This window comes from Apis mellifera, linkage group LG2 (genome assembly GCF_003254395.2).
Source record: "Apis mellifera strain DH4 linkage group LG2, Amel_HAv3.1, whole genome shotgun sequence".
Taxonomy (NCBI): Eukaryota; Metazoa; Arthropoda; class Insecta; order Hymenoptera; family Apidae; genus Apis; species Apis mellifera.
Window position 1 is genome coordinate 5,666,333 of NC_037639.1, and position 26,481 is coordinate 5,692,813.

The 26,481-nt window shown below is 34.2% G+C and overlaps 1 protein-coding gene across 4 annotated transcripts in view; it reads left to right on the top strand.

The window, feature by feature from the left end:
• Positions 1-26,481, top strand: part of LOC410895 (pleckstrin homology-like domain family B member 1) — a 66,264-nt gene that overhangs the window by 5,434 nt on the left and 34,349 nt on the right. The window contains exon 1 of one of the 4 annotated variants that reach the window (XM_026439021.1): positions 18,456-18,604. The exons of 1 other annotated variant lie outside the window; for it this stretch is intronic. In XM_026439021.1, the coding sequence (XP_026294806.1) occupies positions 18,523-18,604 (82 nt within the window). In that variant the 5' untranslated portion in view covers positions 18,456-18,522. Of the gene's footprint in view, positions 1-18,455; positions 18,605-18,846; positions 18,938-26,481 lie in introns of those variants that run through there. 2 more of the 4 variants (XM_026439018.1, XM_026439019.1) reach the window with 2 other exon arrangements.

Genomic DNA, 26,481 nt, shown 5'->3' on the forward strand with positions numbered 1-26,481 from the left:
TCGATAAAAGCTAATAACCTTCGATTTTATCGCATGACAATTCATCACGGTAATAATCAATCCGAACATTCAGCTCCTGTTCGTGTTAATATATGATTTTTTTTTATTCGAGATGCTCGCGAATAAAAGATATAAATCTTGTTATAAACTCTCACTCGTTGACGCAGAAATAATGGAGATTGCAAATGGTGGAGAAAATTGAACTCGTATTTACGATAAAATATTACTTCCTTGATTATCCGCGAGGTGAAGATGTAAATTTTATTGAGTCGATACTCGTTTAGGAAGAGAACGATTAGCGAGGAGGTAATTAGCGAGGCTTTACAGATGCCATTGCCAGAGGTGGTGTCAAAAGATAAACACTGTTTTCGCCGCCTTATAAATTGGAAACGTTATGTTGAAGATATTATTTTGCTTGATTTTTATGTTTGAATTGTCAGTAGAATAATGTATTCAACGTTTATGAGTGATGACTCGAATAGGAAGAATTCGTGTTACTCGAAGGGTCTTTTATTTTATTTCATCTGACTGATTCTTCTCGCTTATCATTGTTTGATAATCAAAGCAAGATTAACTTGAAAAATTTTTATCGTTATTATTATTTTCTTTTTTTATATGTATAATATTGCATAACATTGGTTGCCATATAGTTAATTGCCAAAAGAGTTTTATTTAAATATTGTGATGAATATTTTTATAAATTTTAAGAAATATTCCATAAAGTTTTACACAGATATCAGATTTTGTTTCTTCTGAAAAAGTTACAAGATCTAAAGGATAGTTATAATATCTTTAAATATATCTATTTTTGTAAAAGAAATATTAAATGAAAAAATAATTTTTGTTATAATCTCTTACAAGCTATTGGCAATAATATCTCGCGTGTTTTATTTTATACGTTCAAGATAATAATATTAACGATAAAAATACTCGATACACAATTATTACAATTATTTATCATCTCAATTAATCAAATAGCCTTCGTAGCCATATTGTAACATATCCGAGTTGAAAGCAACGTTCAATGATTGATAGGGTCAGCAAGGATTCAATATAATTCTGCACACGTGTTTGCCTCTTCGAATTGTGTTTCGTGCAAGGGTCAATTCGTAAGATTTGTCTCTTACGTGCTGTTGAAAACTGGTTGCATTGACCAAGACGTTTCAGAAGTTTTTTTCATTTCTTTAATAACGACGAGACACATGTTACACCAATTAAAATCAATAATATTTTGCGTAAAACGCTCGTCGAGTTAAATTTAAAATTGGATTATATATGATCGAAAGGAATCGATTCGTGCACAATTCGTTTATACATATCCTCCAAATTTTATTTTTAATATGTTTCATCTGTGATCTTCTAAATTGATCAGGTTACAAGTTTATTTAATAATTATTATCAAATTATGAAAATGTTACATAAATATATTTCTTCTCTTTGGAAATAATGCTCGTTTCCTATTAGATATTTCATTGTTTGATAGTCAAAGGGTTTAATTTTTTCTTCTTGATCAATTTTCATTTGTCATCAGTTGAAACTTCGTCCTATCGTTCTCAAGTCAAATACTTATCCGCTGATGTCAGACAGTTTAGGTATTAGAATAGAATAGAAAAATGATCGAGGCTATCGTTTCTAATGCACGAGACGTTCCTCTTCAACGAGCTTCTCACAATCCGATGCAGAAAATTTATAACCAGAGGTGTCAAATACCTCTCTCTCTCTCTTTTCATCGGATTAACGATACATTGTAGCATTCCATCTATTGTGAAAGTGTTAAAAAAAATTACAAATTCATCCATTTTTAATGTTAAGATTTCAGACGAATATTCTTCTTCGTTATTGTTTCTGAATTTAATTGTATTCTGAATTTCATTCGTGCTTCAAGTATTGTAAACGATATTAAAAAAAGAAAGAGAGAGAAATTTTTATCAATGATTCCAAAACAAATTGGAAGCTTTTCATTAATTCTAAAAAACTTCTGAAATTGAAAGTTCAATCCGTACACACGATTATATAACTAAAACACCTCGGCATACTTTTACAGAACGTTTATCGTGCAATCTCGTCCAAGGGGTCAATCCATCGACCACCCTCTCGATTTTTTTCTCCTCCTCGTACGAGGTCTCTGGCTGCGGTAAAATCTGTCAATAACCGTTAGCATGCGGTTTCAGCTGTTTACCAAACAGGTTTGAATACGAGAGCAATGCAAGCCCTCGTTCTCGAATATATTGCACGTATTATGGAGGAGGGACACGGTCGGCTCGGGTGATTTATGGATATCGCGAAAAATTCGTGAACGATTTAATGAGCCGCCATTTTTTACGGGTCCAACAACAACAATGCCAACCAATACCATTAATGGTCTCAAGAGACTGGAGGACTCTGTATTATATGAATTGAGAAAATTTAATTTAATTAAACCCGATAATTGTTCAATTTATAAATCTTTATTCTTCTTCTTCGTTTTATTCACCTCTTTTTGTTTCGATACAGAATAGAAAGGGATACCGTCCTACTGATCCCGCGTTGAAATCGACAAGACTCGTGGAAACCTGTGATGGCCAGGCATCAAAAGCGATTAGATATACCGTTCGTTCGTGTACCGGAAGCGTGGTCGTGAACCAAGTCCCCCGGCGCACGGTGGCTCGTAAATTGCCCGAAAATCACGCTGGGATGACTCAGTGTGAGTCAGTTAATCCATTTATATCCGCTTTCGGATACATGCCACTACGTTACCGTTTTAAAGTAACGGTCCCGCGGGTAAGATTTTCCCCGGGAATTGAACGGCGCATCGAGCGCCGTGTACGTTCACGCTCTCTTCGTGTTGTGTAGCGGTACAAAAGTGCGCCTCGTTTGTTGTCTCCTCTTCGCGCGATTTCCATGGAAGCCATGGCGGGGCTTGCCGTTCACATGCGAAGCGAATCGGGGATAATCGATAAATTCGTGCGTGGAAGCTCCCCCTCCTTGTAGCTGGAGATTCAACCCTTTGCATCGATGCTCTCCATCGATCCAAAGGTTTGGCTAAGTTCATTCGAGGTCGAAAGGGAACGATTTTTAAGTGCAATTGGAACATTTGTAGGTATTGGGATGATTTTTTGGTATTTGTAATTGTTTAGAAATAATGGATAAAGGATTTCAGAGAAAGGAGATGGGAATAACAATCGTGATCGAATTAATATTAAGGTCGGTTTCTAAAATAATACAATTTTAATTACAGTTTCTCCCGAAATATATTAGGTATTTCACGAAAATTAATTGGTGACTTTTTACACCTTTCCAATGATTAATTTCGTGCAGGTACGTGGTTTGATAAAGTGGTACACGTATAAAATTTTAATTAAAATCCATTTTCAGAATGGAACATGTTCACTTGAAGGCGAAGAGTGAATATTTTTAATTTTATGTATTGCTGCATTATTTATAAAAATACGTATGTAATTATACCAGGCTACGGAACAATCAAGTGCATTCATTGTACGACTTGTACGATTCACCTTCAAACTGTTTTCACGATCGTATAATTTTTAACGAGAATCGAAATCATTCTTGATTCTATTCAATTTTAATTATACCGTTAATTAATATTTACGCGTTTCAATGTGTATATGTCAAATTTATCGTTCTTTATGCCTGGCATATCCGTGAAATTATTTAATTAAAAGCTTTCGAATCGATGATAAATGATGATGATGATGATGATGATGATCGGACGAGGCACTATCCACTGATGTTGCATTGCATAAAATCATGTGTGAATATTTTAACATTTCTCGTAATCATAATGTGGAAACGTTGCCTCTTTTGACGATAATTCCATCTAATCTCTAATCAAATAAAAATATTCTTTCGTGATAAAAAATATATTACACTTGAATTCTTTATGCAGAAAAGGAACGACGAACAATAAATTCGATTTCGAGGAATGCTCGAGCAGGAAATAAGAGAACTGTCGTTCCTCTTGTCTTGAAGAATCGATTTACTTAATGAAAATCGTGCTAAAAAGAGAAGAGAAAAGGAAAATTCTTGGTACTGTAAATAATAAATAAATTTTCTCAAAATTTATCTTCCAATCCAGAGATTAAAATATATTTTGAAATTAGTTTTATAAATTGTCTGCAATGTACGAAGAAAAATTCACGAAATTTTGATTCAAATTAACAAATGAATCACGTACACCATAAACAACTCTCTTAATCAACACAGTCCAACAAGATGGATTGCAACGCACGTGTTACGAATGACAAGATGATTCGAATTAAACAATCAATCTGCAGATTCCATAAACATCGCCCAGTTTCCTATTCGCTCTCACTATTTATCTCTGGAATTATTAACTCAAAGACAGTGCTCTTAAGTCTGTTCGTGGAACCAAGCTCAAGTTTCAATATTTAAAGTATATCTTATTTCATTCGTGTAAAGAGAAAGGATCGTTTTAACGAGTTATTTCAATGATATAAAAGAAGATTACAATTGAAAATGCATTTATGAAAAACTCTCGAATGCATGGAAAGAGAAGAATACACGAAATAAAATATATCTGCGGGTGAAGTACGTCTTTATTTCACTTTATTTGCACCAGTGAAATTTGCATAGATATCTAGTAGTCTAGTTACAGCTCGAAAAAGAAGGGGGTTGTGTGATAATCCTTCGTGGTCATGTTCATTCTCACTGACAGAAAGAGAGAGAGAATATAAATCGTAACGAGCACCTTTCATACCTGAACAACCATAATGCACTAAACGATACGCTCTTTGGAGGTCTTTATGCCCAAGGTCGATCTTACATGCATTATTCGCCTTTTATGAAAACGACATGAAAAAGAGGGATGTGTGTGTGTGTAACAGGTTCCTCTCTCTCTGTCTCTAATGCATCGATTTGTACGTGTAGTATCATCCACCCCAGCCTTTTATGCGTCGATTCTTCGACCATGGGGGTATCCAGCGGCGCATCGGCCGTTCCTTTATGGTGGAAAGGAAAATTAAGCGGTTGAAACGTGGCTAGGGTCTTGGATCTCTAATTACTTTGCGCTCCGATCAAAAACCCCCTCTCGCGATTGAAGTTTCTTGTCCCGCTGTGAATTCCTCGACGCGTGTTTTTCCTTTTTTTAGATTCAAGGGACAGTAAGGAAAGTGTAATTATACACTCTTGAAAGTTTCTTCTTCTTTTTTCGGATAAATTTATCATTTCATCACGAGTTTTAACAATGATCGTGAATATAACATATATCAATTCTGTGGTAAAATATAATGTAATTTTTTTTCCAGTCAGAATCGTTTTAAAAAAGTTCGACTCCTGGATCTTCATATCGATTAAAAAAAGTTATTCGAATTCTTTTAAAATGTATTCGCAGTCACGTAAAACGATTTCCCCCTTAATCCTTCACGTCTGACTGTGGTTTTCGAGAGGCAGCAATTCACCAAAGGGTCTTATGACACCTGGCTTGCCTACTTGACTGCATTCCCAGAAGACCTCTAAACGTTCCCTCAAGGCTACCCGACTTCCTACTTCCAGAATGTTACACAACTTTGAATTATTCATCGGGAGGGAGGGAGGGAGGAGGGCTTGGTGAACGATAACACTTTCATTGTTCGGCCGTATTAGAATAATTTCGTGTTGCATTAACATAAAAATCGGTCGTAACACGCTTATTACATTGTACAAGTAGCTCTTTACCACCTTTTTTTATCTCCTGTTTTTCATTATTCTTTCGGGAGGCGTCGAAAGATTTTTATGTTATCAACGCATAAAACATAATATCTTTATATTGCCAAGTTTTTCTTTTCCTCGGCTTTACAAACGGAATGTAACGCGGAATATTTAAAACACGCTCGACAGTTTTAACATTCTGAAATTCATTAATCTTCTGTGGGCAACCATATTTTTTTCCTAACTAATCTCGATTTTTTATTATTCTAGGCTTTGAAAAAACATTCTTGTTCGAGGATCCTAGGAAGGATTAACTCGAATATTTCCACGGAATATTAAGAATTATATTATGCAAGAGATTAAAATTTCTTGATGTGAAATATAAGTAAATTCGATTCGACTCGATTAACGTAGATGGAACGTAATGCAATTTGATTATTGTTTAAATACCAAAGCGTGTTTAAGCATGTTGAAAAGTGATTCTGATTCGCTCGAAGGTATTCTTATTATTTCCATTAAACAGTAATTTTGCTTCCTCTTCCATGAGTAATTATGAAAACTCTTACTTATTTCAAGGACGATCGTTCTTGCCGAGTAACAGTGTCTTTTCTTACATTCTGCTCATTTTATCCTCCAACAACGTTCGCATAAACTGGTTTGTTTTTATCATCATCGAATGCCTGCTTCGTTTCGTTCTTTTTCCTATTCACTTTTCAGCTCTATATATAAATCCAGTTCCATCCACAAGAATCATAACGTTGTTATATTATATTTATTCCGTAGACTAGATTTTATATTTTAATACCGTGTCTATAAACTTTTAAAACGGTCAAAAAATATATTAAAACTTGCACGAGATTTAATCAAATCAATTGCAAGAGAAATTGAAACTATTACAAAATATACACCAACTCGTTATTTATAACAAGAACAGTATTTTCCTTGCCAAATGTAAAAATATGCATTTGCGACTAATTATAGAAAATTCATCATTTTCCAAAATTATAATTCCAAATTTATCAAAAAAAAAAATCACAATTCTCATTGACCTTTGCGTTCGCTTTTTATATCCACAAAACCACCAGTCAATTTCTCTTTAAATTATTCAAGAACGAAGTTCGAAAGACTATCTTTATTTTATTTCTTTTTTTAGAACACGCTGTGCAATATTCGTGTTGGCAGTAAAATCCATAGATTCGATTTCGTTTGGTACGGGATACCGTTCGAATTCCTGATAACTTGAGGTAGGGCATGATTCGCGATGAATCGCGCGGAGCAAGATTCCCCGGCCAGTTCTTTCTTCCTCTTATCCCGGGACTGGCAATGCCGGATCTCTTCTTCCTTTTCTCCTCTCCTTTCCTTTTTCTTTTCTCTTTCTTTTCCAATACCGCAACGACGACGATCTATCACTCTCGCCGTCTCAATGCGAGATCCAGTTTCGCCCCTCGATCTCGTCCCTCGGAGTGAATATCGAGACGCCATTTACGGAAAGCGATACGCGTGCATTCAAATCTCTCTCTCTTCGAACGACGATGACTTTGAATTTTCCGTCGCGCGAGATAAACGTAGGCGGATGTCCAGGTAAAGAGGAAAAAAACAATTTTTAGGAAAAATTTTAAACGAAGTGGAATCGATTGATCAGCACAATTTTGAAAATGTTTTGATGCATAGATATATATGGGAAAAGATTCTTTTTTTGTGAAGAGAGAGTACAAAGAATGGAATAAGATAGAAATGGAAATTTTATCAAATGATCTTATTCTTATTTTTGAAAGGTACTTGCATTGTGCTTGATCCTCATTGTTGGAGAGAGAAAAATAAAAATAAACGGTTTATGCAACAAAGAGAATAAAATTAGGATAATAACCGTGCTATTATCCTAAGTAATAAGAATGAATGGTCGTCACGGTCTACGAAGTAAACTAACGAGCTTAATTAATGTAAAAACTTACCGATATCGTTGTGCACAATGGAACGTTGAACCATAAAGCTGTTCGAATTTGTTATCACGATTTATTTATTGTACGTGTATCGTGTTCGATCCATTGAGCTAATTGTTCTCACCACAGAGGAGAAATTAACAGAAGATCCAATTCAGTATTCGTTTGTTAAAAAAGCAAAGCACAAGAAAGAAATGCTTTCCTCCTCCAAGATAAATGAAATTTCTAAATTAAAAGTTTATGTTATTAATCGTTTAAAGTGAGCGATTAAATTGAAATATCATATTTCATCGTTGAATATGGATTGGACTGTATACCGTGAATAAAAAGGGAAAAAAAAAGGAAAGAGAGAAAAGAGAAAAAAAGAAAACGGTATTAGAAGTTGAAATGTGTCGAAAGCGACAGCTTTATCACGATATGATGTTGAAAGCGTATTGTGCGATTCGTCACACATGGCGTATTGTTCTACTCGTGTGCAAGGCTTTCAATTTCTGTACCAACGAAACCATGATAGATAAAATAGAAATATTCAGATCAGCTGCACTAGTTTCAACAAAGAGGCATTGATAAGCGTCGGCTATTAATCGTTGTTTCCGAGAAAATTACGTTTTGCGCGGATCGATAATGTTAATCCATTATTACTTGAGAATTTTGATTAAAAAAAAATGTGGTATTTCATGCTTAAAAATTGCAATCCATTAAAATGTGTATTATACGTAAAATCAATTCCAAATTTGTTCCAGCAAAGATAAAAATTTAGGAAAATTATGAATGGTTAGTTAATGATATATTTTTCTTTTATAAATTCTTCAATATAATCATCGTAAAAAGGAAATGTTATTTAAAAGATATTTATTTTTCCCCTAAGTGAATTGTATAGATCGTATCAATGGATGATCATCCATTAAGTGATACAAAGATAATTACATTGAAATAACAGGAAGCTGTAATGATTAATATCTAAGAATATTCACTAGGAAGTGTCTCAACGTATTAGCAAGTTATTAATAGGAACGATCAGAACAATCGTACATTTGATTTAAGTATTTCTGTATATAAGCTCACAATGAAATAAATATTGGAGAGTGTATGCAATAATTGGATCGTTGTTCTGCATTGTGAATCTCCATAGATAAATATTATAAGAGTTGAGAAATAATATTGAAGAATTTTATCTAAATTCCACCAATGTGACTGTGTATTAAAATTGCATTGGTAATTAATTTCTAATTAATTGATTAAATTGTGATTCAAAGCAAAATTGTGATTTTTAAGCAAAAATTTTTTCATATTCAAGTGAACAAGTAGCTATTGTTGTATCGTTTTATTACATTGATATAGAAAATAATTAACAATTAACGATTTTTATTGTCGAGATACCAAGCTTTTTTTATCGCGTATATAGTCGCATTAATGAAATTATCAGAGCTAAATATAACTTCGGTAGACTCTCGATAACCCTACTATATCGTTGTTCAATTTTGATTAGGATGATAAGGAAAATATTTATAGTTGATTGAAGTACCTCAAAAGAAGGAAAAAAGAAAAAAAGAACAACGAAGTGCAATTAACAATTGGTATACATTATTTCAATACGTGGAATGATTTATGAATGTGTAAAAATTTATGTAATCGTTTTAAAATATCTTGCAATTGTCAGGTAATTGATATCATAATTCTCACTATCGTACATTCTTTCCAAGCATAATCAATTTTTGCTGATGCTTGTACAGTTCACAGTTTCATATTTCAATGCGCTTATAAAAGTTTTGCCGAATACTTTCGTAATATTTTCGTAAATCAATCCTTTTCTTTTCTTCCGAAAATAATTGCTTTTGCGAAGATAATTTAAAAAGACAAAGCAAAATAATCGATTACAAAAATTATATCGTTACTCAATACATCTCGAAAATATTATAATTTTATATTGAAATTCACGTTCCAGTAATGATACCGTATCACTATTGGACTTATCTCTAATTAGTAATCAACGATACCTATCTCAGTGACAAATTATCACGGTGAAGTATATGCAATATCCTATAACTTATCGTCCAACATAATGAACGATCAATGTTATCACTGCCATTAATTAGTATCATTAATTATTACACACCACTTTGTGTTCGTAGAAATATTACTGAAGAAGAAGAGGGTATTTATTTCAAAATTCCAATATTATATTATTGCATTTCCTGTTGAACAAATCCAAATTCGAATAATATCTAGTTTTAGTTAATCCACGTAATTCGTTCATTTATGTTAAAATAAATTTTCTTTTTTTTTCGAAGAGAAGAATTTTCAATTAATAATGGCGTTTCTTGACAATTCTCTACGAATTTTTGCACGATCATCGCCCGCTCGAGGCGAAATAAAAGGCCAGGAAAAATGTAGAAACGTTTCGCTTCCTCTAAGTTTAATTCCTATCATCATGTTGGCTGGCAATGTCAATTTACAGAGCGCTCGTCGACGTGCAAACAGAGAGAGGCCTACTCGCTTTTATCATATCTCGTTTCCATGCGATAATAAATTTGCACCTCGTGCTAAAATCACGCGGCTATCTCGCGTTGAAAGAGAATATTAAACGCGTTTTCTGCCCGTGGTTCTTATTGTATAACCTCATCATACTTTCGAGTTACGCTCTCGTGTTCGTGGAAAAAATAAAAAGACGCGCCCTAGAAATTTTAACAATCTTCCTTTGGTAAAAAATTTTGAAAAAAAGAATTGTATTTCAACGATACTTTTTCTCTTACTTTGCATTCCATCAGATGAAATGTACGTGGAGATTTTTTGAAGATATCTCGTCAAAGTCATCCTAGACAATGTATTTATCTGAATTTCTCTAAATATTAATACATAAATATTAATATTTTTATATTTAATAAAACGAAAACGTATAACATTAAATTTAATTTACATTTCGTAAATTCAATTTAAACTGCGGGAGTAATTAGAAAGTAACAAGGAGAAATTAGCAAGAATAAACTCTTAATTTGTCGCTTTCTATCTCATTGAAGAGCGATTCGCGTTCTTTCGAAGCAAGCAAGTGAATGCGTAACAAACTTGATTGTTAGATAAACCGCAGTACGATTTTTCTTACACTCGGGTTGAGATATGTATGTATATGTATTAATAAGAATTGCGTTTTACAAGAAACGCAGAAAAAGGAGAAGAAGAAAACGTGAAAACGGTGCGTATATTAATTTTTCTCAATTACTGAGAAGATATATAATTACTGATACACATCTATTTCGTTGTAGAAAGCATTGAAATACAATGGGATTAAAAACTTGCACGTTAATTATGCGTGACGGATTTTAAAATATAGAAATTATTCGAACGAAAATTAGTTTTGATAACAAAATTTCAAAAATCGTAAGTCACACGGAGACAGTTTCTGTGAACGAATTACAAAATCGAATATTACATAATGGTACAACGAAATAAATTCTTGATATTCGTTACTAATAAGAGATCTGGGATAAAGATAAACGGCGACAATTTATCTTATCGTTACGCTCTTTCATCATCGTTAGAAAAACAAAAAGTTCCCCATAGAAGACAATTATATATCCAAGATTTCTCATCTAATTAACACTCACGAAGCATCATAATCACCGAAATAGAATGAAACCCTTAAAACTTCAAATTTAACTCGAATAAGGGGATATTCTCACGTTAGGGATGTTATTCTACATTTGAAACTCAATATCCTCTTCAAGTTACTCGAACCCAAATTATTTTGATCGAAAATTACACTTCCATCTTTAATACGCATGAAAATAAAATTAATAATAATACAAGAGGCTCCTGAGGCTGCAATTTCGAGAAACTTATCCTTGAAAACATTAGAAAGAAAAAGGTGGAGAATTAATCCTCCAATAAAGAAAAACTCTGATTGTTCCATTACAAACCGGAATCGAAAGGAATCGCGACGAATCCCGAGGAACTCAGTCATAAGGAGCCATTGGAATTGTGAATTATTCATGGCGACAGGACAGCAGCCGATAGGCTTTCCAAGTGAAAATCCGAAGGTGTGAGTCATCGATGCATTCCAAATTTCCCAGACGCACTTTAAAGGAATTCCAACGCGGGATGGGACCCCGTCTCCATAATAACGACACGGGGATGGATGATGACATTTAGGGTCGGAAAAAATGGCCGCGTTTATTCAGATACGGATGTTTTCTCCTCTCCGCGGCACCTTGGAAGAGGAAGAGAAAGTGCAACGACCCAGGCAAGGGAGATGATCTCACGTGTTGAAAAGGGATGACCACGAGAGCAAGTGTATACGGTTTCTTTGGTGAACCGCGTTGGAATTCGCGGAAATGGAGGCGCTAGAAGGATCGTTGGCGATGTATTACGGAAGTTGTTATGCGATTTTGTTAATTTTCTTGGATCCACGAGGAGAGGAAATAAGAATTATTTACGATTAATGGATAATATATACTTTCGATGAATTAATATACGAAGTTTTTATCTCCTTTTTTATTTCTTTTTTTAAGAAAGAATATAACCTGATGGAAGGAGTATCAGCTGGCAATATACTTGGCCAAATACAGTTGGTTTGAACGACCTCCAAGGTCGCATTCCTCCACAAAGTTTTTAGTATTCCCTTCAGAGGATGCGTGTAAGCATGTTGTAGAAATCAAATTATTTGTAATACAAATGTCGTAGGATGTAATGATAAAAGTAGATAATATTTATATTTATTTGAAAAATAACTCGTGATACCGATCGAGGAAATAAATCATAATATCATATCATTTTAATAAATGAACGAGGAAGAGTAACGTGCTACGCGCGTTACTAATATTTGAAATTTTATTCATTTAAATATGATTTCACGGAGGAAAAAAAGAAAAGTGTTATTTTTAACTTGAAAAATCTACACGATTCTTATGCCATTTTCGATAATGTATGCGCGAGATTGTATGCGTTTCAAGGAGGCTTATGGTACGCGAAGATACGCAAATATTTGCTTGCACGAGCACGATATCAGCCCCCTTCCAAACAAGTCGTAGAAACAATTCGCACGATTTGCACGCTGACGCATGTCTCGGCTTTATCGCGTTCGCGGTGCCATATTTTCTTTTAGAAATTTCTCAAAGAGCACTGCTACTTTTGAGCGTGAAAAATACGAATACCGATGGATGTTAAACGCGACTCCTTCGATCATAAAGTTGAACGATGTGAAATTACATCGAACTCCGCTCGACACACAGGTATTTTGCATATTTTTATTTTTATCTTTCTCAATCATTCTTAATGAGGCAACGATTATTGATTAACAAGTGCTTATTGTTAATAATTAATAAAAATACGAATGAATTTATTAAAATGATTAAAATTTACTCGATCATTAGAAGGATTAATTATGCAAGGATAGGATGAAATATCTATTTAAAAATTAGCAAATAAAGAAGATCAATTTGAATTAATTGATAATTTACAATAAGCGAAATCGGAAGGCATTTAATGATAGTTATTAACAACTTATGGATGAAACATGTTTCGAGTGTTTGAAAACCTATTAAGGACTAATTGGAAGGATCTCTGATAAGTATCGGGGAATATTATACGGAGAGATAATTCGCAGCTTTATCTACAAAATGATAAGCTGCGTAAAAATTCCAAACGCGTTTTATTCCATAAAATATGCGCTATGAATAATTACCTATGCATTTATATATTTGCACAAATATTCTCTGTAGAGAATAATACAATTATCGATCAAGAGAAAATTATTGAAATAAATTTATGAAGAAACTGTACCAAGCAAAAATAAAATACTTGATTCGAGTCAGATAATAAAGTGAGCAAAGACATTCAGATTTAATCGCGACGTTTGATAATTACACGCGTGCCATTCGACATCATTTGTCTGAAACAGATGGAAAAAAAATATTACGATCTTTACAGCCGTAAGAAATGGTGCATTATAATTCAATTGATCTTCATGGATATACAAAGCAGCGAAATACTGCAATCTGACATTAGAGAAACGATCGAGAGATTGGCAAACCTGTTCTATATGGGTACAATGGATTTCCACTGTTGCTGTTAATCATTCACACTTGAATACCTGGATGATTTAAATACTTTGTTGTACGAAGACAATAGTGCTACGAATGAATCAATCTGGTCAAGATTTCAATGGCTCGTAAAATTGAAGGTGAAGTGTTTATTTATGCGAATTAAAAATTTCTTTATTCTTAACAGAAGAATCATATCTTCAATTTTTCGTGCATAACTCAATTCGTAGTAAAATCAATTTCTAACTTTCTTAATCTCTCAAATTTCAAACATGGATTCATCGATTTTCACATTTTCCAAATTGTTTAAGAAGAGATAACCGACTAACAATTATTGCAATTCGAAACACTTTTCTTCTCGCTTGAATTATTCGAAATGTGGGACATCTAACAGGTTGGCGGACACTCTTATGATGAGAGAACGATCGCCAAAACTTTCGCCCACGTTTCTTCGTCACTAGTTTATTAAATACCTACGCTCGTTGTTCTATCGATTTCTCGAAAACCGATTCGCATTCCAGTCTTTCATCGACGCTTGTCGAACGTGAATGAAATTTCACGCCGCGATGATCGAAAGATTTTCCCAAAATTTCGTTCGAGAAGATTGATACGATGGGATTTTTCCTGGGTATTTAATCATCGTACGAGGGAAACGATTCAAGGATGAATATAATACGACGTTTCTGTTCCTCTCCGTGCTTGAGTGAGTTTTTAAAGAAAAAATCTGTTATCTTAAGTCATCATATTAGCGATAAATTGTTCGTCGATGTTTGTTGATTCGATGATAAAATTTTAGAAGAATTCTAACTGGATCGAATATCGAATGAATGAATAGAAACAATTTGAAGAAATCTTATGGATGAAACGTAATATCTATGCAGTATTAAAAACTTGACAACTCCAAAACCAAGTTTTACAAACTTCATCAAACTTGGTATCTAAAAATACTTAATAATAATGATTCTTCTCATCAAAAGAGAATCTTCCATCATTGCTCGACATGTATATATTAATTCACACTCTTCCAAATTTATTATCAGAAAATTATCGAGATCAAAAATATTTCCTCGTTCAAATCAAATTGACCCGTTGACCCAATCGAGCCAACCCATGAAGCCAAAAGAAATGGGAGGCGAAAGAGGATGAAAAAGAGGTCGCAATTTTCATCATCGATAATTCCAACCGATCCATCCATCCATCCGGGATTAATCGAACGGTAATTTCCCCTGTTCCTGATCACGGATGAAAAGTCACGGAGCCACCATCACGTATTGAACGGCCGTTGGTGCGCGAGTCGAGCCGCACCACCGTCGCAACCACCATCGTAACCGTCGCCACGTAACACCGAGTCATTGGATATTCATTGAGTATCACGAAGGCCGATAATGATAATCCGTTGGAAGAATGCTGCGGTCTCGAGAGGCCACAGTTATGCAGGCCAACTAGCCGCATGTCAATTTGTTCACCCGTTACTGTCGGTATCGGTGATACTTGGGCGTAAGATGACCGCGGACGTACGAGGTGTCGTCCTGGCTGACTTTTTAGTGGAAGAGGATGCACACGCACGAAGACTCACGGATTTCCAGTGACTCGGGGGAAATGGAAACGCGTACGTGGCGAGATTTTTAGAGCGATATTTCGAGAGACGTGCGACCCTCCCGACTATTTCATTATCCGTTGAGAATGGAGTTGAGCGGATCTTGGAGATTTCGAAGATTTGTAAGAATAATCGATACAAGTATTTTCTAACTATTATTTTTTTCTTTTAGAAAAGTTTCTTCAAATTCGGTATTTTTATCATAACAAGAAGAAGAAGAAGTAAGAATCACTTTTTGATCCGTTAAAATGGTATCTCAACTTGGATTAAATTAAACCACTTGCTTGCGTCATTGGAAACAAGGAAATAAGAAAGTTGGAGCGTAAAATATGATACGTAAATGGTTGAACATTCTTTTTTTTTCCGGCTGCAAATATCACGAAGGCTTCCAACTTGGAAACTATTCAATTCGCCTCCATAATAAGCGGAGATTTTAACGCGTGAGACGAGATAAGTAATGCAAGAGATTCCTCCGTGTCGTAAAATTTTGAAATTCCCTCTTCCCTCTTGTGTGTCCGGACAGCTTATTTCGTCAGAGAGATAAAAGTTACAGGGCGCAAAGGTGTCACCGGCACCGTTATGAGAGCAGACAGCTTTACGATCTCGGAGCAAAAGCCAGTTCAATTTATCGAAAGGTCGTTAACACGGATCGGCCAGAGTTAAAAGTATTTCGATGAAAGTTTTTCAAGCGGCTTGAAAAAAAATATCTCGCTCGAATCTGACATTTTTTTCCCCCTAGTTTTGATATTTCATTGAAAATTCATCGTTAAATTTTTCAAGGGTTTATACATACGCGTGGACTGACGTAATCCGTCTAATTGGCACAGTTTTTGATACGAACTGATACTATGAACCAGTCACTGGGTCAACGTTCGTTTCTTATTAACGACAATTAACACTCGTGCATAAACCGAGGCACGATGTGCCCATACGTGATTTGTATCACGATTTCCTCGATCCAGCCTCCTCAGTAGAGGATCAAAGGAGGAATTCTCGAGATAATAAAGATCAGCTTTCGATCTAATGGTATACAATTATATCCCATAGTCGCAATTATGGCTCACTTAATGGTATAGTATCAAATTGACAACTTGCAATAAACGCTAACTTGATCGAACGAAACATCCATCCTCGATTATCTATAATAGATATATCAAAATGGGATTAAATAATTTTTCGTTTATTTATTTTTTATCAACGTGGAAATTGATGGAACGATATTCAAATGATCGTCGGTTGATTGTTGTATTTAGAACATTCTAAATTTTTCCACATTAATTAATTAATTAACGACAACTTGGAATTATACAGTTATCTATTAGAAACATTTTAGAAAATGTGTTCGATAATAAAGATTGTTGTCGTTTCTTTCCATTTTTGGCAGAAGAATTAAATTATCGTTAAAAAGCGATTGACGATAGAATATAACAAGTGTTAAGAACATTTTAATTGGCAAATTAAGATAAAAAAAGGATTCGTTAATTTTTCTTTTTATCAAACTTCTTCGAATTGCAGCACGAAGATTCAATGACTCATAATGATGTCTGCCATCGACTTTTTTCTGCGACTCGAGGCGTACCATAATATTTAGTTATCGTGGGAGGATATGTATCACGGATCCGAAGAAACGAGTCTTCGCGGAAATCGATAGTGGAAAGGAAAGTAAATTTTTCGCAGAAGGATATCGCTGACCCGATGTGAAAGTCTTTAATGAGAGGTATTCGAACGATAACCGACTGAAATTAAACGATTTACCAAGTTTGAATTACAGTCGCAATATTCTTGATAAGCGTTTTATCTTGTACGTCTCGGCACTCGGTTTGGTCTGCAGTCGAATGTTGCTTAGGGCAACAAGTGAATTTTATTGATGCGAAAGTTGCCGCTTTAAGAGAGAGGAAATACATTGAAATTTTCACCTGATTATGGATCACGGATTGTAGATTAACATGTTTCTTGAAATAATAATGCGTTGCAAGGTTTTTTTATCGATTGGCAACTGTTCATTAATGGCGTACGAGTTTTCATTGAGATTTTTAAATTGAAGATTGGAATAAGATGATGAGACGATTTTATGGATTGTATATAAATAACAATATAATTGTTTATTATTTATTTTTGAACAGTATCTTTTTAATTTTATCTTTTCAAATTGAAAAGAATCGAGTCAATGGAACATTGAATATAAAAGAAGATTTTCAATTGCTGAGATATTTTTATAAAAAATGCAAAGGCAACAAATTTTTCAATTCCATTAATTTCATAAAGTTTCGTAAAAGTGATATTTAAGGAGGAAAATACTAATAAAATCGATTTCCCTAATTTTCACGATGGATAAAAAAGAATTGAATTTCTTTAATTATCGATCATCAAACGCAGTACGTACTCTTGAAGTTTTCGATTGGACGCAGTTTAATTGGAATGCAGCGAGATGAAATGGAAGGCACAAAGAGAGACGATGCGAATGACATTTCCTTCCTCGAGCGAGCAGGATGCGGGTTCATACGGGTGTTCGTACGGGTTCGGTGTTATAATGAGGTCAAGGCGTTTAATTATACGTTGAAGACACCATCGTGTCCCAAATATTGAGATTAAAATTCGATAAATTCACTTTGACGGACGTCGATGGAAAATATAAGTACCTTCGATAAATATTTATGGTAATATTAAAAAGTTTGTCAAGTAAAACGATTATTAAGGGTTATTTATCCCTTAGAATGTTCGCCAAATTTCTCCAAATTAAATATTTATATAACGTCATTTTCCTTACAAAAATATAAAACAAATTTTCCATGTAACCTCTTCTATGTATTCAATCAAAAACACGTTCGACATTCTCGATCATTCACACCCCCATCTCTTCCTATTCGATTCCAAATTTAACTTCCCTCGATTCCTCGATAATCTCATCAACTAATACATGAAAATTTTCCATTCAAAGGAAAAACAGTCCGTCCATCGAGCCCCGCTTATTCAGACGCGGAATTACGAATGGAGAAACCGCGTCGTTAGGGTTCATTAGGCGGTGCAAAAAAGAAAAAAAGAAAAAAGGGTGGAGGATCGTGCGAACGCAGGCGGGCGGTGCAAAAAACGGCGGGAAACAGTTTTAACCGGGCGTGTTCGTGGTTGCCTTTCTGGTAATTTCGCCGGAACAATATAAAGGAGGGGGCAAAAAGGATCCCTTGCGCCTCTGACAGATACGAGTTTATTTACAGAAACGGTTTTACTGCGACGAACGAGGAGCGCGTCAGGTACTCGCGTCCGGCCCTCCGCATATAGAACATCCGCTCTGGTGGCGTGCGAGAAGATGCGCTGTTATGCGCGTTCCAGGGACTATCAATCGTGGAATAGAATTTCTTCACTGGATGAACGAAGAACGGAGAGCAAAAGTAAGAATATCACGTTGGCGAATAAATTTCTTGTGGATTCATTGGATTTTTTAAATATCTGTATTTTATTCGTAAGTAAGAGTATATTTTTGTAGATGTAGATAAAATGTTTGGTTGATGAAAAAGGATTGTTTAAGATAAGAGGATTATCATTCTGGCTTTTATTTTTCTGAAAATTAAAGATCAAGATCTTTATATTGTTTATGGAAAACAGATAAAACTGTAAAGGAATGATGTCTTTAAACTTTTAAGTTAGAATGTTTTTTTCTCTCAGGGACTATCAATCGTGGAATAGAATTTCTTCACTGGATGAACGAAGAACGGAGAGCAAAAGTAAGAATATCATGTTGGCGAATAAATTTAATTCTTGTGGATTCATTGGATTTTTTAAATATCTATACTTTATTCGTAAGCAAGAGTATATTTTTTTGTAGATGTAGATAAAATGTTTGGTTGATGAAAAAGGATTGTTTAAGATAAGAGGATTATCATTCTGGCTTTTATTTTTTTGAAAATTAAAGATCAAGATCTTTATATTGTTTATGCAAAACAGATAAAACTGTAAAGGAAGGATGTCTTTAAACTTTTAAGTTAGAATTGTTAATGCTTTTTCCATGTTTTTTTCTGAAATCTTTATTGAATCTTGAAACCCCCTAGTTGATTTAGATTCAGAGAGGGATGTGCTTACTCGTAGGGAAGGTGTATTGAATCTGGAATGGAATTGTGACTTGGATCTTGAGATTTTGGGAGGGCACAGGAATCTATATCTATTTTGTAAATGTTCAATCGAATTGACTGCGACACGTGACAGGAATAGGGTACATTTAAAAAGCAATTTTCTTGATGTAGAAAATTTAAAAATATTATTCATAGATAAAAGAAGCACACTCAGCTTTATCATTTCTATCTTTTGGGAAAAAGGAAAAATTTCAATTGAACGCAGCAAAGCGCATTATAGGTAATGAAACGAAGATACAAGTATAATACAGCCTAAGGAAGATTCGACGTCGAACGTAATCGATTCTGCTTGATATGGCGGCTTGCCTAATAAGGAATTCATTGGACGTTGTCATTGACAAAGACCAGCTCAATATAGCGACACACGTTGCTATATTGAGATATTTCACCTCGATAGTACTCTCGATTGCCTTTTTAGCAATTCGTGTATCACAGAAGGACGCTCGACTGGTGATTTATATCAGAGAATTTCTTTTTTTCTTTTTTTTTTTAGTGTTTATTACGCGTATAATTCAGAATTTCAATTAATCATTCGGGGATGGTGCTTCGTCTATTTATGGATAAATTATATTATTTCTTGGGTGTTAAAAATTGGATCCTAAATAATTATTATTTTAAAATAACGACGTTTTCATGAAATTCTGATTGAATTTCATTATTACAAAACTAATTCCAGTATTAATCTACATTTTCTACATTTTTCTTCGATAACTCGATTTATATAACAATTAATCTCGTTGAGATTTCACGATTACTCATTTTGTCAATAATTTTATCGATAAAGAGATTTCTATGATTAACGATGAAATCAAGTTTAAATTTAAACTTTCAGCTTTAGAATAACAATCGTTGGATTATTGAGAAAAATTAATATTTTATTCAATGTGCTTATTATAAGCAGCTAGTCATCGAGCTATCATCGAGATCTCCAATCAATTTTATAAATAATTCAAAATCATCGAAGTAATATTTCATAAATCTTTTTAAATATACAAAATATTGATTTCAATATTTTTCTCATAGGATTTGAAAATATATATATTGTTCAAGATCATTTTATAATCATTTGGATTATACACATATAACCTCTAATTTTAAATACTACTTTTTTCCTTCATATTCCTAAACTAGTTCTTCTTCCACATATAATAAATCACCCACCAAGAAGGAAAACTAATTAACGCTCAAATCCCCAACTGACTAAACAAAATACCTTCGTTATCTCGAATCTTATCGGCCCCGTGAAAATTCCATCGCCACGTGAAACGCCAATCTCACGAAATCTCTATACAAAGTCTGAAATACTCGTAAAATATCGTTAAGGAAAAAAAAAAAAAAATGCTACTATTTCACAAATAATTACCGATTATTCGTACAAAATACAATAAATATTACCAGTAGAGAATCAATTTGTTCAGCCTCGTATTTTCCAATTACTAGATTAATTTCAACCGGGATAAATTTTCGAACCAATTTATAAGAAGAAAGAAGAAGAAAAAAAAAAAAAGAACCGACGAATATTTATCACCGTTAAATTTGACCGCCGCTCGAGAACGATAACGAAAGCGAGAACCCATTGCATAAAGCATAAGTAGCGTTATCTCATCGTGTAACACACTTGTTCCGTGCGAACGTTTCACGAGGCCACGGAGGAGACACGGAGGCCCCTCCGCCTCCTCCTCGTCGTCTGTTGGTCCCCTTTCGCCGTAACCGGGGTCGCTTTTTTTTGCCACGGACGTCTCCTTTCGCAGCTGAACCCGGCTCAAAGTGTCTCCTCGCGCCTACGCCCCTTCCCCTCCCACGTTTCAATGTGAAACGCGGGCCCGCATCGGGTTCGAGGATGAATCGTATCGTTTCTATACGCGTACCCCTCTTTTCATTGCTCGGATGTTCGAAGGTCGGGTAATTAAATCTTCGCGTGGCGAGCGTGCGGTGTTTGCGGTAATGCGGGGTATTTTATTTTCGTGGAAATGGATTGAAACGTTAAAGTCGCGTGGCTCTTGTTCAATTTTTGGAAGGGTTTGATTTGAGGAGTGGCTTGTTTTTTTCGAGGTGGAATTTTAGCGGAGTAGTTTAATTTTTGAGATTATATGATAGGTACGATTTAGATGGATTTAGGATGGTTCTTCTTTGATATCTCTGGTGTATTCTAGTTTTTGAGGTGGTAAATATTGTAGATAAAATTTGATTTTTGTTTGAAGTGACATTGTATTTTATAAAGTTATCTTTATTGCGTATAATAAATAATTTTATTTTATTATCAATGTGTTAAAAAGTACTATTAAAATTGTAGTATTTTATTATTAATAATAGTGTGATAATAGTAAAGGTTAATTCGTATATTCGGATTTTATCTATCGAATCGTGTTATTAGAGAATTAAAAAAGATTTGTTTTTCAAATCGATGATATTAGTAATACGATAAGATCAATAGCGCCGATAATACATTTGTTTTCGATATCGTGTTACAAATTTTGAAGAAAGAAAAAAAGAAATGACAATATCTTGTTAGATAATGACATATCTTATTTTGTTCTTAAATAATTTCGTTCCAACTTATCATTTGTAAATAAAAACTAGATATAAATTGAAAAAAATAATGATTCATCGAATGCATCTAATATTGGAAAACAACTCCAAACGTTTACTAAAATAGTAGATCGCTTTCAGAATTAACAAACTTGTAAAACGATTTTAAGGATAAATTCATCGATACTCTATTGATATTTTTATCTAATTAAATTTTCAAAATATTCTTAATTATTTTCCCATAACCGTTCGAGCATTAGATAATATAAAGTGCAAGCATTTATGGTTTCGCTCAGTCTTCATCTGTTAATCTGTTTGTTATTCTTCTCGTTCCTACACAAAGCCAGATTTTGCTTTTCCCCGAAAGAATTTCCAGCCGTGAATGAAAGTTCTCACGCAAAGCTTGTAATTTGTATACTTTTCGGAAAGAAAAAGAAGATACAAAATTAAAAATATGATATTCTTGGCTCGCCAATTGCACGAATCATCGTACTCGTTAAATATTTCACGCAACTATGTCGTTCAATTCAAAGAGAAACACGAGATACACGATTCGCGAACCTTCTTTAATTGACCCACTTTTCAAAAGCACGCTGTTCTCCGTTAATTTTTCTGTTGCGTTAATCTTTCTCATAAAGTTATTAGCAAGATTGATCGCCTCCCACTTCGAAACACCTCTCACGAACGACTTCTCGATACTTTGATTCTCAAGAACTACGCGTGTAATCTCGAAAACTCGTACTTGGGATCAATCTCGCCACTTACGACTTACTCTTTCAAACGGGAGCGCGTTTCTGTTTCTTTTTTGCCGTAGCTGTAGGAAAGGAAAGCACGTAGGATACACGTGTCTTCTCATCTCTTTAGGAATTTTTGATGTTACGATTAAAAATACAGAGTTTTATAAAATATACTGATTCGATGCAAACGTTAATTTTAATTATAAATTTTAAGAATATTCTTCGATAAAAATATCTGCAATCTGCAATTCGATGAATTTTTGAAAAGAATATATTTTTTAAATTAACTATCTTATTTCAGTTTTATTCGAACTAGTTGGAAAAAGTAAGAAAAGGAATCACTGTATCGCGGAATAAAAGTTGAAGAACTTTGAGTTATGTAAAGAAAAGACGTACGGAGGAAGTGCAGAAATTGTGCGTGCTAGGATAATTTTGTCCTTACCTGAGCTCACCTGCGAACGAGCAGGTGTGTCCCTCGCTCGTATGAAAGGTTTGAAGCATCGAGCCGATGTTATCGAGCAGCTGCACGCTCTTGACAATTTTTAAATTACGACTTCTTGTATTCTTGGTAATTAAAATGTTACATTTTTATTTGCAAGATAAATCGTGCACGATGCTCGCCATTTCTTTTCCCTCGAATTTTTACTTTCAAGATTTCTTTGACCAAAGATCTTTTAAATCCTCCATCTATAAAATTTTTTATCAACAGTATTAATTTAATCGTGCAACAAAAATATAATGAATATCAAGAAGTTTGAGATACAAAAATAATCGAAGCAAAAAATCCTTGATCTGAAATCGAGGAAAGGGATGAATCGATTATTGATGAAGAGGAGGAGCACAATCATTTGGAAATCCTCCCCCTCCTAGCTATCGCGTTTCTCGAGCGCTTTCGACATTTAGAAATACGAGATCTACGGCGTTCTATCTTCGAATAAGAGCAAGTGAAACACGAGCCAAGATCGTTGGTTGGAATAGTTATCAAAAGAGAGTCTTCCACGAAATCGCGTTCCTTTTCAAATTATTATCAGCGAAAGGAGAAGAAGGGGAGGAAAAATTCACCCTGGGGAAAAAAAGCATCCGGTTATTGCGTGCGCTGTTTCGAAATACGAAAATACGCTCGTAAACTCTGGAAGAAAAAACAAAATTGGTTCGAGGTTCGAGGCACGCTCATCCTATAGGAATGTATAATTAGTAGCACATGAAACGCGTAATTTTCAGGGTGTGATAATAAACAATGATGATTTTTGACGTGTCCTTCTTTTTGACCGGTTCGTTATTTTTTTATTTAAGAAAGAAGTTGAGATATCGGAAAATATATATTAATTTTATAAAAATAATTTGAAAAATTGATTCTCCGATTGCTCGGATCGGCTGAGTATGGAAGACATATTTCACTTTCATCTTATCATCTTCCTTAATTCGTTCGTTTACGTAAAAAAGGAGAGCCAAATTGAAAAATGCTCCACTCTTGGTTCCGTAGTTATTCGAAAATAGCAAGGAATTAAGTGAGACGATTAAAAATAGTCCAGTTTGTTGACTTTACACAGAAAAATATCGATGGAATGCACAGTCTTCGTTTTCCTTTTAGATTTTCCAATATGTTTACAGGCACGTTTTTTTAAATGATCGAGGGTGTAAATACTAGAAGAATTTACTGTATCCAAGATCTTGTTTTCTCTTCACAATTCTTCGAATACTTGAAGTAATATTAGAATATGTAGGACACTTTCTTTTTCGAATATTAAAATATTGCATGGAAAAATTGACAACTATTTGTTAAAAAAATAAAAAAAATATATATATTTTATCAGAAGATACAAAAATCTTTTCAGCAACATGTTTGAATAGTAATAAATATTTTTAAATATGCATATAAATACAATTAATTAAAATCAAGCTTTTTTTTGTAAAAGATAGCAATGATTTTTCGAATAATATCTCTATCTGTCGATTAATTGCGAGATTATCTTTAGATACGTTCCTAAGAAAGATCGATTACTTATACATCAATTAATATTAAACGACACGTGAAGAAAAATGTTATCAATTGTTCAATAAACAATCTTGAAGCTTATTGAAAAAATTTAGATGGCACGGAATACTGAAAAAAATCTGAGATTAATCATCGATACACCAATTAAATTATCAATATTATTAAAAATACTTGTCTTGGAAAATCTAAATTAATTTGGAATTTCAAACAACAAAAGAAACGGAATGAAAAAATTTCTCTTAGATCGTGAATGGAATATAACTTCAACGAAGTGAATTCTCAACAAGAGGGGAAGGAAGATTCGATGAAAACGAAGTTCCACGATGAAAACTGTCGTTCCAGTTGTCGACGAATTGCCGCCGTTTATAGGGTTGTTCATCCCGTGCGAACGATCTTAACGAGTTGAAACAACTTTAATTAAGCGCATTACGCTAGACTGTCCCGTTGAACTATCGTGTTCTGGCATGAGGAAATAATGCCTTTTTACTCGAGTTATCCGTACACGTGATCTACGCGATCATCCACGAAATTGTGGTTAGTTTTGACGAATGAAAATTATTGTATCGAACAAACTTTCGTTTGATTGTTTATATCATCGCGAATTTTATTATGTTTTTAGGAAGAATTTCCCGATTATAAAAAGATTGTCAATAAATAAGATTTTTATAATAATTTATCGATTCAACATTTGTCAAAGAGATTCAAAGAGTTTCGTGTTAAAGCCATCTTTAAATTTTCAACGCTCAACAAGATAAGATGCTTAGAATAAATAAATTAAGTATTCAAAAATACACGTTTTGAGTTACCAGGATGATTTAACAAGTTCCTGGAATTTAAAACGTTCGAAGCACTTCCTGGAATACAGTTTTCAATTCACTTGAAAATTGTCGAGTATTTTATACATCTAAACGAATAATGTTAATTATATAAAAATATTATTTAAACAAAGCTACATATATACATTCTTATTTGTAGAAAATGTGAAGAATAAATTCAAATAAAATAACATTTCGAAAAATTATCCAGAGATTCTGTTCGATACAAAAGTACAAAATTCACAAAAAAAAAAGAAGAAGAAGAAGAAAAGCAAATCGATCCTATAATATTAATTTCTTCCTTATAGAATTTATTATATCAGAAATAACAATAATCACAATAAATTGCAACTATATACATCTCTCGCGACAGGATGGAAAGATTGAACGATCCACTTACACCTAAGAGTTCAGAAATGCCAATTTCAATCGTGTCGTTTATTTCCAGATTTCACTATTACCGATCCTCAAAGCATAACGAATTCGATCTCGTCGAAGAGTCGGGGATGAGATCGATTTACCGGCGCGAGACGAGAAAAATAAGTGACGAAGAAGAAGGGATAACGGGGCGAAGAGAAGGAGAGGAAACCGGTCTCCTCGGGATGGCCGGGATTCTTTTTCTGTTACATTCGTTCCCTTCTTTTTCTTATCCCTCTTCTTCGCCTCCTCCCCGTACCCCCTCGTCTCACTCTGGAGTCACGGGTCATGATAAATTAGTGGGTATACGCCGCGCGGAGGAGGCGCACAACTTGTGCCACGAACGTGAGAAAAGGATCTTCCTTTTTCTTTTCCTTTCTTTTTTTTTTTTCAACGTGATCCCGATGCCTGCATAATTTTCGTGTCCCGTGCAATTTGACATTGATACCGGCGCCGGCCGTGTATCCTCCTTTATAATCTTTAAATTGAAAAATATGAAGGGCCGTAATACGAATAAAAACGTCGTGGCTTTTCAGATGTACAGGGTGAGCAATTGGAATCGATTGTATCGAGAATTCGGTGACCAAAGTTCAAACAGTCTCTCCTCTTCCTTCCTTCCATCTGCGGATGGCCATGTGCTGGAAA